Here is a 14,521-nt window from a genome sequence, read left to right as displayed (position 1 = left end):
GAGTTGGTTTTAATCGTGTGGGTTTTTGTTTGTAGATTTCTTTATCGAACTGGATCGGCAGTGCAAACCGTTGACGCTGCACAGTTCGCTGATCGACCTGGTGCGTTACGTGCGCGAAGGCATCAACCGGTTGAAGCGGGAACGCTAGTCGTCGGAGCGGCACGGACGACTTCTTGTACATAGTGGAGGTGGAGGAGGAGGAGGAGGAGGAGGAGGAAGAGGAACGATGTACGATGCCAAAGAAAACTTGCACCGAGTCAATTTGTCAAAACGCGGAACCAGCAGCGCGCGATTCATAACCAATAATAAAACTTGGAACATATTTACCGGAACACACTTTATACAATTATATATATATATATATATATATATTGATATATTTATGATACGCTAGTGTTAGGGACTTTTACCTAGAGAAATATGGCAATGGTGCCGAATTTTTTAGATTGATTTTATATATAAATAAGGGGAACGGAGACGTTCCCCCTAAAGTTTAGAGTCTTTGTGATCGACATTTTGAGTTTCTAGTTAATGACTTAGGGTGCAGTACTATAAGTAATATTTTTACATATACATTATAAAAAAACAAACATAGTAAAATTCCAATTGTATATTTTTGTGTAAATAATGTACGCTAAAAAGTTATATAATATATTTATGACAATGCTGCAAAAAAAAAACTAGTGAAATGAAGCAAATCTAAAAACTCAAGGCCTAGCGAAACAAATCCGTACATCTCACTCGGTTGTGGATGTCTCTAGTTTCATTTTTTTGATTTAAGAGAACTAATGTTAAATCAAGTGGTCATTGTTAATAACTTTTTTCATAGATATATTTTAGAGATTATTTCGACTCGGTGACGTGAATTCTGCCCGGAAAATAATGATCCGTTTCAATCTCCGTGCGGGCGACACAAATCAATCTAAAAAGCTGCTCTTTCTTCACCCTTTTTATATACATTGACTTATTTATTTTTATATCCGTGTATTTTTTATAGATTATCATTGAAATAATTTTATTAAACAATTAATATCAAATAATTATGAATTAACAAGACTGTACATATCTAATTAACTAAATTGTATTGAGTCAATTAAATAAGGAACCCTTTGTTCAAATTTCTAAAGCTGGACGTAGAATTGTTAACTTTACAACAAAAACAAATAATGGTTAATTCTAAAACTACATTGAACTGTGATTTCAATAATATATCAAATAATTTATTTGTCAATTTATTCTCACCTTTGCAATTATTATTATTATTGTCAGTATGGATTTGGCCCGAAAAAAATCAAACACTGTTAGGTAATTGTATAAAGAATTGAAAGAAAAGAAAAAAAGACTGATGATTCGTTTAAATATTGTACGTTTTTCGAGATTATATAATTTAAAAGCAGTGTGTCTCTCATTGTGTCGCTCTCGCCTTTGCCCTGTACAGTGTTGGATCAGTTATTTTACCTTCGCAAAGAATTTCGTCCGAGTCGTGTGTGCATATGTACCATGTATATGTATATCTTGTACATTTTTATTATTTAATTTTTTATCGATTAGTTGTTTTCCATTAAGGTCATTATTAAGACGTAAAAAAACCACAAAACACATTAAATTGTCGCGTTTTTTACTTTATATTATATTGTTGTTTAATTTATTTTACTTTTTCATTATGATGACGTGTTTTTGTTGATCGATAGATCTTCCAAGTATTTTGTATGAGAATTTGGGAGGGAGTAAAAGTTTATGCATACACTCAAAATCAAAAAACGGGGGAAAAAATAATCAAAAGAATCAAAAGAAAACGTCTGGGCCATTTTTTTACTACCGAACCAATTGTATTTTTTATTTGGTTAACGACAGTTGTTCGATTCTTTTGAGACAAGTTTGGTTACAAACTTACGTTTTACGCAATTTTGTGACGTATCCCGGATTGAAAACTGACGTATTGTTATAAAAAAAATAGATTTCAATCCGGGATCTGTGTGAGACTTTTGAAAGCTTTGCGTTGAATGTTTATTTTTTGATTGTTATGGAAAATTGGATGCTGACATCACAAAATAAAAAAGTAAAGAAGTAGGCTGCTAGGAGGGACCAAAACGGAAATAAATCTCTTGAGTGTATACGAATTGGCGATGATATTAATTGTGCATCTATGAAATTTTCGAACGCATCATTTTATTGTTGCATTTCAGTTTTGTTTTTTCCTGTAATATAAAATATACATATCGACTGACAAAAATTGTTTTTTCTGTTTGAAATATATTAATTTATTTATATATTTATTTTGTTTTATTTCGTTTTGATCGAATTGTAACCAAACTTGGTCTTGGTGATGTTGACAAAGGAAATAAATAAAGTTTACAACTCAAAGTGACCTTGTCTAGATCCTAAAGATGAAATTACCACTAACAAGTACCTTGTACATAATTAATTATACAGAAACGTTACGGATATACTTTTGAGGTGATGTATGTAACAAAAGGACCTAATTTTTCTTTTAAATATAATTATATCTGCTATAATTAGCGAATGTTTTATTCATACCTTTATTACTCCCTAAATAATTAATTTATCAAATTATATATAAATTAATATTTTATTCCCAATTTGTGAAAGTACAGGTGAAATTCCTTTTCCTATAAATTCCTTTTTCCTATACTGAAAATACCTAAATGGCGTATTGAAAATTACTATTTATTTAATGTAGGAGTAAAGTTGTTCCTTGTAAATCTACCTAATAAATTTGCGTCGTTTAAAATTGAATCACACAGGTAAACAACGTTACATAACACAAGAAATGTGTCTAATAATAAAAATTATTTAACAAGTTGAATGTGACTAATTTCATTATTATTAAATATTAATTTACAGTATTAGTCAGTCAAAAATATATCAACGTGTTAAAACTGTTATTTATTTCAGTACACACTGTAGTTATGAGTCTGTAATATTCTTAATATACTATTTTCATTATTGTATATTATCAAAATTATTAAAACGGTTTTTAGTTCATTGGATTTTTCAAAATTAAATTATTTTCATTTTTAAACTGAACAAAATAATATAAATCTTTTATTTAGTTTCAGTCTTACATTAGATATAATTTGTTTTCGTTATTTGTCCAGTTTACTTGTCTTCTTTCAATATAATCATAGATCGCTTAAAAACTGTTTCATCTGAAATAAGACACTTAATAATGCAGTCACATATTGGAATATATCGAAAATTATTAAGCTTTATCGCTCAACGGGTGTACTGAAACTTCAAAGCTTCAAAAAGTATCGGTTGCCAATAAAAAACGAAATAGTTATAGTTACCCTTTAACACAGTGAGTACCAGGACCGTAAGACGAGAACTACTAGCTGAGGGTTTGTTTAGTACTGGTCACCCACAAAACATTTAGAGACGAGTAAATAGTGATAGTTATCAATTAACACAATGGGTACTAGAACCATAAGACGAGAACAATTAGTTATGGGTTTTAATGACGTAGTAGTTTTAGTTATTCATCAACATGGATTTGTTCAGTACTGGTCACCCACGAAACAATTCCGAGACGAGTAGATAGTTAAATTATCCATTAACACGAGTATTAGGATCATAAGAGGAGAACTATTAGTTAAGGGTTTATTTAGTATTGAAAAACTTCAAGATGAGTTATAATTACTCATTAACAGTAAGTACTGGGGCCATAGGACGATAACTATTTGCTGAGTGTTTGTTTAGTACTGATCGCCCACGAAACATTTCGAAACGAGTAGTGAGTTACAGATATCCATTAACACGAGTATTAGGACCATAAGACGAGAACTTTTAGTGAGAGTTTGTTTAGTATTAGTCGCTCACGAAAATCTTCGAGATGAGTATTACCAACAAGACATCTCACATGGCCGTATGCCATGTTAGATTTCTTGTTGATAAACGACGGAATTACCATACACTTTATTTAAAATATATTCAAAAATAAAAAATTGATATCTTTTTGGTCAATACGTCAATGTACATATACAATTTCAATAAAACACATTTTTAATTTTTATTTAAATTTAGTCTGCTGAAAAATATCGTAAATATAAATATCGAAAATATATGCATAATATTTATCACAAAGTCATAAGATTAAAAATGAATAAAATACTGTTAAATGTAAAAAATAGAAATTTAAACTTATCCCAACGGCGGAAAATCATCATCGAGCACCGTGTGTACTCTGCAAATCGGACAGCAACTATTATTCTTTAGCCACTTTTGGATGCACTACAAGTATTGGTTAATACTCAATTAACTTTCGTATGTTTTTAACAACTTACTTTCTTGTGAAACTTATGCATACAAGGCAAAGTGTAGCAAGTCTTGGCCGAATAATCGTCCAGACAAATCGTGCAGTTTTTATCCGAATTTTCGTAGCGCCAACTCGCCGCTTCATTCGGCATTATCCAGTTTCTCTTACCCCTGAAAACCAATTTTAACATCTGAATTTCGTTTACAAGTTAAACCTACTTCGACTCGAACATCTTTTTGATTTCTTTGAGGATTTCCTCTTTACGCATGCCGCAAATCCCCGTATTTCGCTTCGAAACTATGTCAACTACGACAGAACAAAGCACATCTTCACTCATCCCCGTGTTATCCATTAGATACTGATATAAAGCTTTTTCTGACATTTCATATTCCGGCGGTGGTACCTTCCCAATAGGCTCCTTTTTGTACATTTGGAGGGTCCGCTTACGTTCCACTTCGTCGAAATGCTCCGTCGATGTTCCCGGAGTCGCCCTAACAGTTATCGTTTCCGGGATATCTTTCATATCTGTATACAAACACACAAGTAATAAAATAAAGTTAACGGCATTACAAAAGCTGACTACCATATAGATATGTTTGTCTATTTGGAATGGGCGGATTGTTGTTTTGTCTTTTCGTTTGTTCAAGTTTTCTAAAAATAAACTATTGTATAATTGTAAATAAATGGGCCAATTTCAATACCTTTCACCCTTTTGAATGGCCATTTCGACGTATTTAGTGAACAGATCGACGTTACACACATCCGTTATTTTCGACCAGTCCATTTCGTTGTAATCTTTCCCGTTTTTGATCGCTTTCTCCAAAGTATCAAAATGCATCTTAGAAAAAATAAAATAAATTAACAATAATGAACCAATTTTACTAGTGTGTGTTCATTAAATATAAAACAAAAAAAAACATTTTATTTTTAATTACGCATAATTAAGTACGAAGTAAAAAGATGCAGTATTAAAAATCTTTTCACAACTGAATCCACCAAACTCGCACCCAATCAAGTAGTTTTTGAAACTGAAAAATTGGCTATGTTCGGGAACTTCGTTTGTGTCGGCATTTGGAGGAGTCATCTCAATGACCTGAGCTCCCCTATCATTAAAACAGTAGCCTAAACTTAATCAAGGCGCGAAGAGGCACGTTTAAAAGTGCCTCTGAATAAAATATTCATTGAAATTTAAGATAAAACTATTATAGCAAGTTTAATTGTCGGTTTTACAACATATTACCCTTCTACCTTTGTTTAAAAATTAAGTTATATTCCATTTTAAAGTATAAAAGCATGCAAAATATGTATTTTTTTAATATTAACATTGTCAACGAAATAATTTTTATCTGAGTAGCTGTCAGTGAATTTTCTTACCATATACAGACTCTTGTCAGTGTTGATCTTGTCTTTATGAGCCTTCCAAACGTTTAAGTTCGTACAATGTTCGTCCGAATCGCAAACCATGTCCCGATCTACGTACTTTTTCATCACCTTTAGGAAGTGTAGCGTCTGATTTATCCTCTTCTCGCATCTAAACGCAACGATTAAGTGTAGAAGATTGTAAAAACGTGCTCCCGCTTACTTACATGTTGAAATATAGGTTCTGCAAATTTCTGCGTGCGTTCAGCAGGTTTTGGATGGTATTATTGGACTGTTGGATTTTTCCCTTGCACATATTAAGCTCCTGTTCCAGCTTGGTGAGTGACTTCCTAAAAGAACAGTTTTAATAAAAGAACTACGAGCGAAACAACACCGTACTTAAGGTTGTTGTACTCTGCTTTATCTTTGTTCTTCTTCTTTTGATACTCTTCGTCGACTTTTTGCTTGTAACTCCTCATTTCGTCCTGCGACTTTTGTAGTTTTTCCTTTAGATCTTCCATTTCTTGTTCACGTTTGTTTGTGGTGTCAATGGATTTTTTTATATCCAGAACAACCGTTAAAATCTCCGAATCCAACAGCGCTTTTGTGTCCACTTGTATCTAATTAAAAAATATATTGTTAATTGAATTATTACAGTTGATCTGTCTTAATTCTTACCCCTTTGTGTGTGACCTTTCTTGCTTCAGTTTGCGTGCCAAAATCGTTCGAATCTTTTTTCTTTTGTACGCGTATTACCAATGTCTAAAAATACGTTTATAATAAAAACTAATAAAACCGCAGTTTGATAACGTACGGAACTGGTCGCATCCTCGATTCTTTCAAATGAAGTTTCAGCATCATTGCCGTTCACAAATAAAGTTTGGGTGGGCGATGACGTCCTGTCTAAATTTGATTTCTTCCCTTTTTTTGATTTGTTCTTGTTTTTGGGCGTACCGTCTGGGCTTAATGATTTTTCTGCTTTGGACCGGATTTTTTTCTCGATCAATGAATCATCCTCATCACTGTTTATTTAAATAAAGCAATTTTATTATATTTATACATTGTAATTTATAATTTTTAACATACACCATATTTTAATCCATTATTAAGAACAATTTTTAATTAAAAACATGATATTAAAATATTTTTTGTCGCCAGATTTTAGAAATGAAATAATTACTGAATGCAGCATTGAAATTTCTTATCTAAATTTGCACTGTTGTAGGTGTAAATAATCTGTAAAGCAATAAAAGACTAAACATTATTAGTCTCACCATGAAAATATTCAAAGTGACTTAACAATGGATTTGTTAATAACTATGTTAATTAATCATCTCTTAATTTCTTGATAACAATTTAACATGTTTACAATTTCCCTTTATTAATCATTGTATAATTTTTTACCTGGCAAATCTTGTCTCATTCAAATATTCATTCAAAAAGGATATTTGGCTCTCCAGAAGTTTGTCCTCTTCCCTAATTTAACAATCATGATAAAAATGAAATAAATTAATAAAATTTAAATAATATACCCTCTGCTCTCAGCAAACTGTACCATGCCCATCAAAATTATGAACCTTTCAGTGTCTCTAAAATACCTGGCACATTCCTCAATATCAGATTTAGTTTTGTAATAGCAGTAACAAAACAAAATTTCCACAACTTGTACATGTTGGTGCTTGATATTGTAGGTTTGTAGCTCTGTCTCTGTTTTCAAAAAGGTCATACATTTGGTCAAAACTTTTTTGGCTTTGTGCAAATCCCTATCCAAAATAGCCTCGCCAATTTCAACGACCATGTCAGCAAACACGACCCTATTAAGCGACAATACGGTCACCTGACTCCTGATTTCGCAGTGCTCCCTTAAGAAATCTAAAAACGGTCTGCTGTCCATTTCGTATTGTTTAATGTGGTAACAACAAACTGGATATAACAATGAAATTGACGATACAAAAAATTTACGTTCAACAAAAAACGATTGGTTTGTTTCGTATACGCTGACACAACTAAAACAATCTGGTTTATCGATAACTGGCTAATCTTTTGTTGTGTTATCTACTATACGTTCGGGTTATGTTTTCAAGTGTATACACACATATGTTTGTAATTTGCTGGAGAAAAAATCTCTGACGCACAACTTGAACTACGCCCGTAAACAATAACATGTCCCGTGCTTTTTGTTTATTTTATTAATAGAATCAGATTATTTTTAATTTATTCATTTTTGCAATAAATATTTTAATTTAACCAGTAATATTTTTGTAAATTGAACTAAGTGTAATCTTAGTTGCATACACAAACAATGTTCATTTCATAGATATCTCCGTCTACGTCAATGACAGGTAGTTCTGCTGCATTTTTGTTATTTTACGGTTCCATTTTGAGGTTAACTTGTCAAGTGCATGTGTTTATGTTGTCAACAGCACAAGCTCAAAAATGGGAAAGTTAAACGTTAGCATGATGCGTTATTTAACGCATGAAGATTTCCGCGTGTTGACTGCAATCGAAATGGGCATGAAAAACCACGAGTTAGTGCCCGGCCCTATGGCTGCTTCGATTGCCAATCTGCAACACGGAGGTAAAACGTAATTCGCACACTTCTCGTACATCATTATAAATTAATATTATTTTAGGTGTCCACAAGTTGTTGCGCGATCTGTGCAAACACAGATTATTAAGCTACGAACGTGGTAAAAAATATGATGGTTACAGACTCACTAATGCTGGTTACGATTATTTGGCACTTCATTCCTTGACTAAACGAAGCGTCATTAGTTCTTTTGGGAATCAAATTGGAGTAGGAAAAGAAAGTAACATTTACATAGTTGCAAACCCAGAAGGTGAAGAAGTATGTTTAAAACTGCATAGGCTGGGCCGGACGTGTTTCCGAAATGTTAAGGACAAAAGGGATTATCACAAACACAGAAAGTCCGCCTCTTGGTTGTATTTGTCCCGCATTTCAGCCACTAAAGAGTTTGCATACATGAAAGCTTTGTATGAGAGGAAGTTTCCAGTTCCAAAACCCATTGATTTCAACAGGCATTGTGTTGTCATGGAGCTTATACGCGGCAAATTACTCACGCATGTTATGGAAGTCAATAACACTGAAGGTGAGTAAAAGTATTTTAATGTTGACCATAAATATTAATGCGTTTTTCCAATTATTAGCATTATATGATGATTTAATGAACCTCATCATTAAATTCGCTGATTCCGGAGTAATTCACGGCGATTTCAACGAGTTCAACATTATTCTGGACGAAAACGAGAAACCGGTAATCATCGATTTCCCTCAAATGATTTCAACAGAACATCCGAACGCCGAATATTTCTTTAATCGAGACGTTAATTGTATAAAAACATTTTTTAAGAAGCGTTTCGATTATGAAAGCGAATTGTACCCCAAATTTTCTGACGTACAGAGAAGCGATGCGTTGGACGCCGAAGTTTTGTGTTCTGGCTTCACAAAACAAATGGCTAAGGACATAAACTTGGAACTGGGAATTGACAGTGAAGACGAAACTGAGGACAAATCCGAAGAGGAAACTGAGGATAAATCTGAAGAAGAAACTGAGGAACAGGAAATCTTCCATGAATGTGAAACTACTACAAACAATGACCAGATAATAAACACGACAGACGAAATATTCAACAGGATGAAAAACTTAAACGTAGATTCTCAGTCGGACTTCTCAGATTGTTCGGACGAACAGTTTGAAAGTAGGAGCGTTAGATCGACGGCCACCACGATTCACCCCGACGAGATTAAAAAGAGGATCAAGAAGCAGATGAGCGCGAGGGATAGAAAGGAGAGGGCGAAGAAGGCGGTGGCGAAGGGCGAGGCGAGTGCCGTCACCAGGACCAGGAGAGAGAATAATGATACTATCAAACAAAGCAAAGGAATGTGGGAATAATCATTGTTAAATTTTTATTTTGTTATATTAGAATTAATAAATAATTTACTGTTTCTATTTATTGTTATAATTAACCACATAGCAAAAAAAGCACATATTAATATTTTATACCAAATTTTATTTTATTTAAATACAAATAGCTAACAACTTTTAAAAATTTTGCAGTCTTTACTATAAAAAAAGTTATTGCTCAGGAATTTCTAATGGTTAGCTCAAAAGTCAATACACTTTTTTTATCTCACAAGAAAGCCAAACAAAAATAATTAAAATAATTCATCCTCTTATAAAAAAGGTTAAAATTAATTTGTTAGCTTGGCTTATATAGATTACTTAAACATGATGAAAGTAAACATCAAGACGTATTTATAGAAAAAAAAAAATTGGAAAAAATATAAAGAAAAAGAAGAAACATGTTAAATATTTTTTGTTAGTATGCTCATTTGCAACAACTCCATAATAATCATGCACAAATATGATTCATGTAGTTTATTAAAAAATAAATATGCCAAATGAATTATTTATTAATCTAAGAAACAAGACAAATAAAACAAGTAATCCTAAAGTAAGTTTGGTTCCCTGAAACGCAGCAGGTATGATCATACAAGACAAGAGATATATAATACAGTAGAAACCACATTTCAACTAAATATTCATCAGCATTCAAATATTGCAACAATTAAAAACTGGTTGATTTGTTAGCTTAAATTAATAAAATTTGTTAAACATAAACCTATAAGTACTTGATATTATCAGACTATAAAAAATGCAGATACAATATTTACATTGTTAGATAAAGAAAACTCTATATATAAATGAATGATTCAGATCTCCAACAATTATGTTTTCTCCTCCTTTTCTTTATTATATTTTTCTAGCTCCTTTAGGAACTGTGCCTTAGGTTTCATGACATTAGGCCTGTCTCCTCTGCATTTTGGACAATACCATTTACCTTAAAACCAAAAAACATTACAAACAATATCAAGAAACAAAAGCATACATTCAGTACCTTTGGGTTTAGTTGTAAGTGATACACATGAAAAGTGAAACCACTCTATTGGACATAAATCATTGTCACACATGATCATTTCTCCATAACTAATCTGATCACACAGACAGTAAGTGGGCTCATCCGGATCGATGGCCTGTTCTTCTTCGCGTGGTGGCGACTCTTCCTTCTGCGCCTGAGGGACTTGTCTTGTCTTCCTCTTCTTTTTCTTTCCTGAAATACATTTATTTGAACAATTGCATGTTTGATTTTGCTAATTACTTACCAGCAGCAGTTTTCTTCTGGTTGTTGGAGTTTGAACTTGTTGGAACTGTGCTTCTTAATGTGTGTTCTTGTTGAACACTGTCATTTTGATTATTTTCCAGGCCTGAGAAAGTTTCATTTCTATTTCTGCAATTACAAATAATCAATGAACAACTGTGAAAAGTAAAAATTGTTCTAATCCTACCTCCTGGATCTTTTTGAAGGTCTATCATTGTTTTGTACTGAATTATTCGTTGAACTTGAGTTATTGGTTGGAGGTTGCTGTTCTTTATTCTCACTGGTCACGACATCTTCTTTTCCAAAATCTAAGAACAAACTTATAATTCACTGTGATCAAAACACACACATAAACAAACCTAAATTCTTTAAATCAGAATCCAGCATCCTGGTCTTTGATTCGATTTTATCTAATATAGCTTGCAACAAACCCATTTTCTCGTCACCAAGTTCTTGGGCGGCGATCAAGGCTTGTTGTATCCTGGCCCCAACCCTGGCTCGCTTGGGGTTCTCATCTGTCAGTTTCTTCCATGTTTGTACTTGATTTGCTACGTCTCTAACTCGCGCTAAAACTTAAAAATTAACAAAAACACCCTTTTCCAGCTTACAGACGTTCAAAATACCCAAATAATTAACGTCCAATTCCCTCATTCGGGAAATTAACCTTTGTAACTCATCTGGCAAATTTTCGACGCAGTCCAGATAGTTTTCCACGTACGTGGCGGAATATGCCGCCTCCCCCGTCACTTGGTTCAACATTATCACCGGTTTTTGTATGACTTGTTCCCAACGCAGGAATTTTAAACTCAGCCCTCCATATTTTAGAAACCTCAAACGCTTCGTTCAAACGTTGCCACGTTTCGTTGTTGTTGATTAATACGAACACTTTTGAACACCGTAAAGTACTTGGGTAAGTTATAGACTGATAGTAAAAAGAGCTAAGGAAAGTAGTTTAATAGTTGATAGATTGTGTTTTGTTTGTTCTAATTGTTTACTAACGACTAGAAAGTTGTTGAAGTAACGATTCTATGAAATTTGTATACATGTGGCAACGCCGCAAATGACATAATGTAGATGTTTTATTAATTATTAAATAATAAAAAACACAAAACATAATATAGATGTTCTACAACTAGCATTTTTAAATGGACTCACGAATAAGATTTCTTTTATGTAAAAATATAAATTAATTATGTTATATACTTCAGTATAAATATAATTACTACATAAACAGACTAGAATTTAAGTTCCTTACAATGTTGCCAAATATTAATTGTCCAGTCGTTTAATATTCGAAAAATACAATAAACAAAAAACTTTTATTCATTCACATTTAAATTATTAATGAATTTTTATTATTTAACCGAAAACTTTTATAATTAACTTCACAATAACTTTTTTGAATAGCATTGGACCTAAAACAACCCATTCCGAACTATTCAGTAGGTCAAATTTTATCTACTTTCATATGTTGTTTTCGTAATTTCTGGGTTTAGGCTTGGTATATACCAAGTACTTTTAATCAATTTCCACTCATAGAAGGTAAACACAATGAAATAATTAGTAAATATGAGGTTTAAACGAAAATAATATATCATAAAATTGATGACGAACAACTAATTTTCGACACTATTTCACCGCGTTTAAAACGACAAATAGTGACAAAATAGAACCCAAAACAACTATAATTTATATTTATTTTATAATATCCAAGAGGATTTGTATAGGTTTTTGTGTTGGAAACTAAAAATGCAGGAAAAGTTATGCAGATTATGTTTAGACCCTCCTGTAACCAGACATGATCTTTCCCAAGATGATGGTTATCACATGTTGGAATGTTTAACTTCAATAAAGGTATGTTAGAAATGTTTGCTAAGTTTTGTTAACATGTTTCAATTGTAGTTCACAAAAGACGATGAAACGGCGCCGAAAACAGTATGTGACAAATGTTGGCTGAATTTAAAACTAGCATACGGTATTCAACAAGGTTTTATTGATGCTAATAAAAGATTTGCCTTGATTGAATGCACAATTGAAGATAATCCTAATATTAAGATTGAGGAGGATTTTGAACCATCTATCTTAAGTCAGCACAGTGATGAAGAATGTGAATTAGGTGATCCAACACAAACAGATTTAATCATAATTAAAGGTAAGATGTTTATAATTGGCGAGTTGTGTTGTAATTTTGATTGTGTTATAAGGTGAAATATCAGATGAATTATTTGATGAGACCAGAGAGGAAGTGGAGGAGGAAGAAATAAACATGGTACAACCAGTTAAGGAAAACTCAGATGGTGAAGCAGATGGTGAACAACAAGAAGATGAACCAGACAAACAGCTAGACAACTTGTTCAGTTGCATAATATGCGGGGACTACCTGACGGAATTGAGCATAGAAGATCACGTCAAAAATCACTTTTTGGAAGAACAATACTGCGACATATGCGACACTAAACTAGGCAACTTGCATCTGTACAAAAGCCACATAATTGGGAAACACAATGGCCAATTCAAAACGTGGTCTTGTACGAAATGCAACGCCAGTTTTCAGTATAAGTCGCTGTTCGTCATTCATCAGGAAAAGGCGCATCTGAAACAAAAAGCTGTACTAACAGGTCATTGTTTACTTGACATTGACATATGCCATAATAACAATTTTGATTGTAGGTCAGAAAAAATTGATAGCACCGAAACGCAAATCGAGCCAGCCGAAAGCAACGACGAGCACTGGTGACGCTGCGATGGAAGACGTACCCGTCAACGGTCAGTACTGCTGCCCTGAATGCGGCAAGACGTTTCCCGAAGAGGAACGACGTCGTTACGAGGTACACCTCAAAGTGCACAAGCGCAAGAAGTGCGAAATTTGCGACGCGATGATCACCATTTCGAACCTGAAGAAGCACGTGCTGTCCCACACGGCCGGTCCAAGTGTGTGTCACTTATGTGGCGCCACGTGCAAGAACCACGACAGTTTAAGGGGACACTTGTACTACACGCACTCGACTAACGAGTTCCCGTGCGGCCAATGCGACAAGGTGTTCAAAAAGAGTTACTCCAGACTGTTGCACATTAGAAAGGAGCACACAGGTAAACATTCACAAACAATCCTTGAACAGATCTAATAGTCGATTTCCAGGTGAGAAAAGTCATATTTGTGACACATGCGGCAAGGGGTTCTTCACCCATTACTGTCTGAACAAACACATCCGCATGACGCACATGAAACTGCGTCCCCACATTTGCGAGCACTGCGACAAAGGTTTCTCCAGCAAGTTCGCGTTGCGCACTCACGTTCGGCAGCACACCAATGACGCGCCGTACAAGTGCGAATTATGCGGCGAAGGTTTCAGACAGAACGTTTCGTTGAGGGTGCACAAGAAAAATAAGCACAATATTATTGAAGAGAAGAATTGCGAGTGTAAGATTTGTGGTAAAATGTTTAGCTCCACGTGGGCGGTTTTAAGTCATATGAGGTTGCATTAATTATTTTGTGATAGTATTACATTGTTCATCGTCGTTTATTTATATAACTATTATCAAATGAATATTTTAAATTACTTAGGATAGAATTTATATACAATCATTTACATACTGTTTACTCTTATTAGGACTGAATGAAAATGATAACAACTCTTTGAATTATAATTACAAATAAATTGTTTGTTATTACAAATGAGGTTTATATTATTTTTAGATAAAAGG

At 33.4% G+C, this 14,521-nt stretch overlaps 5 protein-coding genes across 7 annotated transcripts in view; 3 read left to right on the top strand and 2 right to left on the bottom strand.

The window, feature by feature from the left end:
- The window catches only part of LOC109597233 (AF4/FMR2 family member lilli), a 55,324-nt gene extending 53,052 nt beyond the window's left edge, over positions 1 to 2,272 (top strand). For all 3 annotated transcript variants that reach the window (XM_049969568.1, XM_049969569.1, XM_049969570.1), the window contains one exon: positions 36 to 2,272. In XM_049969568.1, the coding sequence (XP_049825525.1) occupies positions 36 to 148 (113 nt within the window). In that variant the 3' untranslated portion in view covers positions 149 to 2,272. The remainder of the gene's footprint in view (positions 1 to 35) is intronic.
- Positions 2,273 to 4,048: 1,776 nt separating this feature from the next.
- On the bottom strand, positions 4,049 to 7,684 carry LOC109597238 (uncharacterized). Its single transcript, XM_020012885.2, has 12 exons — positions 7,168 to 7,684; positions 7,040 to 7,111; positions 6,450 to 6,657; positions 6,314 to 6,397; positions 6,035 to 6,255; positions 5,863 to 5,985; positions 5,651 to 5,807; positions 4,978 to 5,114; positions 4,860 to 4,927; positions 4,495 to 4,801; positions 4,305 to 4,446; positions 4,049 to 4,251 (listed from the first exon to the last, which is right to left on the bottom strand). The coding sequence occupies exons 1-12, from the start codon at positions 7,527 to 7,529 to the stop codon at positions 4,162 to 4,164; spliced, it is 1,971 nt and encodes a 656-aa protein (XP_019868444.1). The 5' UTR covers positions 7,530 to 7,684; the 3' UTR covers positions 4,049 to 4,161.
- Positions 7,685 to 7,995: 311 nt separating this feature from the next.
- LOC109607217 (uncharacterized) lies at positions 7,996 to 9,606 on the top strand. The gene is made up of 3 exons (XM_020023736.2): positions 7,996 to 8,213; positions 8,269 to 8,745; positions 8,804 to 9,606. Exons 1-3 carry the CDS (start codon positions 8,072 to 8,074, stop codon positions 9,547 to 9,549), a joined length of 1,365 nt encoding a protein of 454 aa, XP_019879295.2. The 5' UTR covers positions 7,996 to 8,071; the 3' UTR covers positions 9,550 to 9,606.
- Positions 9,607 to 10,052: 446 nt separating this feature from the next.
- LOC109607216 (inhibitor of growth protein 1) lies at positions 10,053 to 11,771 on the bottom strand. Its single transcript, XM_020023734.2, has 6 exons — positions 11,440 to 11,771; positions 11,176 to 11,382; positions 11,004 to 11,124; positions 10,821 to 10,945; positions 10,556 to 10,768; positions 10,053 to 10,498 (listed from the first exon to the last, which is right to left on the bottom strand). The coding sequence occupies exons 1-6, from the start codon at positions 11,573 to 11,575 to the stop codon at positions 10,386 to 10,388; spliced, it is 915 nt and encodes a 304-aa protein (XP_019879293.2). The 5' UTR covers positions 11,576 to 11,771; the 3' UTR covers positions 10,053 to 10,385.
- A 507-nt stretch (positions 11,772 to 12,278) lies between these two features.
- LOC109597239 (zinc finger protein 569) lies at positions 12,279 to 14,492 on the top strand. The gene is made up of 6 exons (XM_049969787.1): positions 12,279 to 12,358; positions 12,544 to 12,670; positions 12,719 to 12,968; positions 13,021 to 13,434; positions 13,487 to 13,906; positions 13,956 to 14,492. Exons 2-6 carry the CDS (start codon positions 12,566 to 12,568, stop codon positions 14,300 to 14,302), a joined length of 1,536 nt encoding a protein of 511 aa, XP_049825744.1. The 5' UTR covers positions 12,279 to 12,358; positions 12,544 to 12,565; the 3' UTR covers positions 14,303 to 14,492.
- The last annotated feature ends 29 nt before the right edge of the window (positions 14,493 to 14,521 follow it).

Source organism: Aethina tumida, chromosome 7 (assembly GCF_024364675.1).
Source record: "Aethina tumida isolate Nest 87 chromosome 7, icAetTumi1.1, whole genome shotgun sequence".
In the NCBI taxonomy this organism is placed as follows: Eukaryota; Metazoa; Arthropoda; class Insecta; order Coleoptera; family Nitidulidae; genus Aethina; species Aethina tumida.
This window is presented reverse-complemented; position numbering and strand designations above follow the sequence as displayed.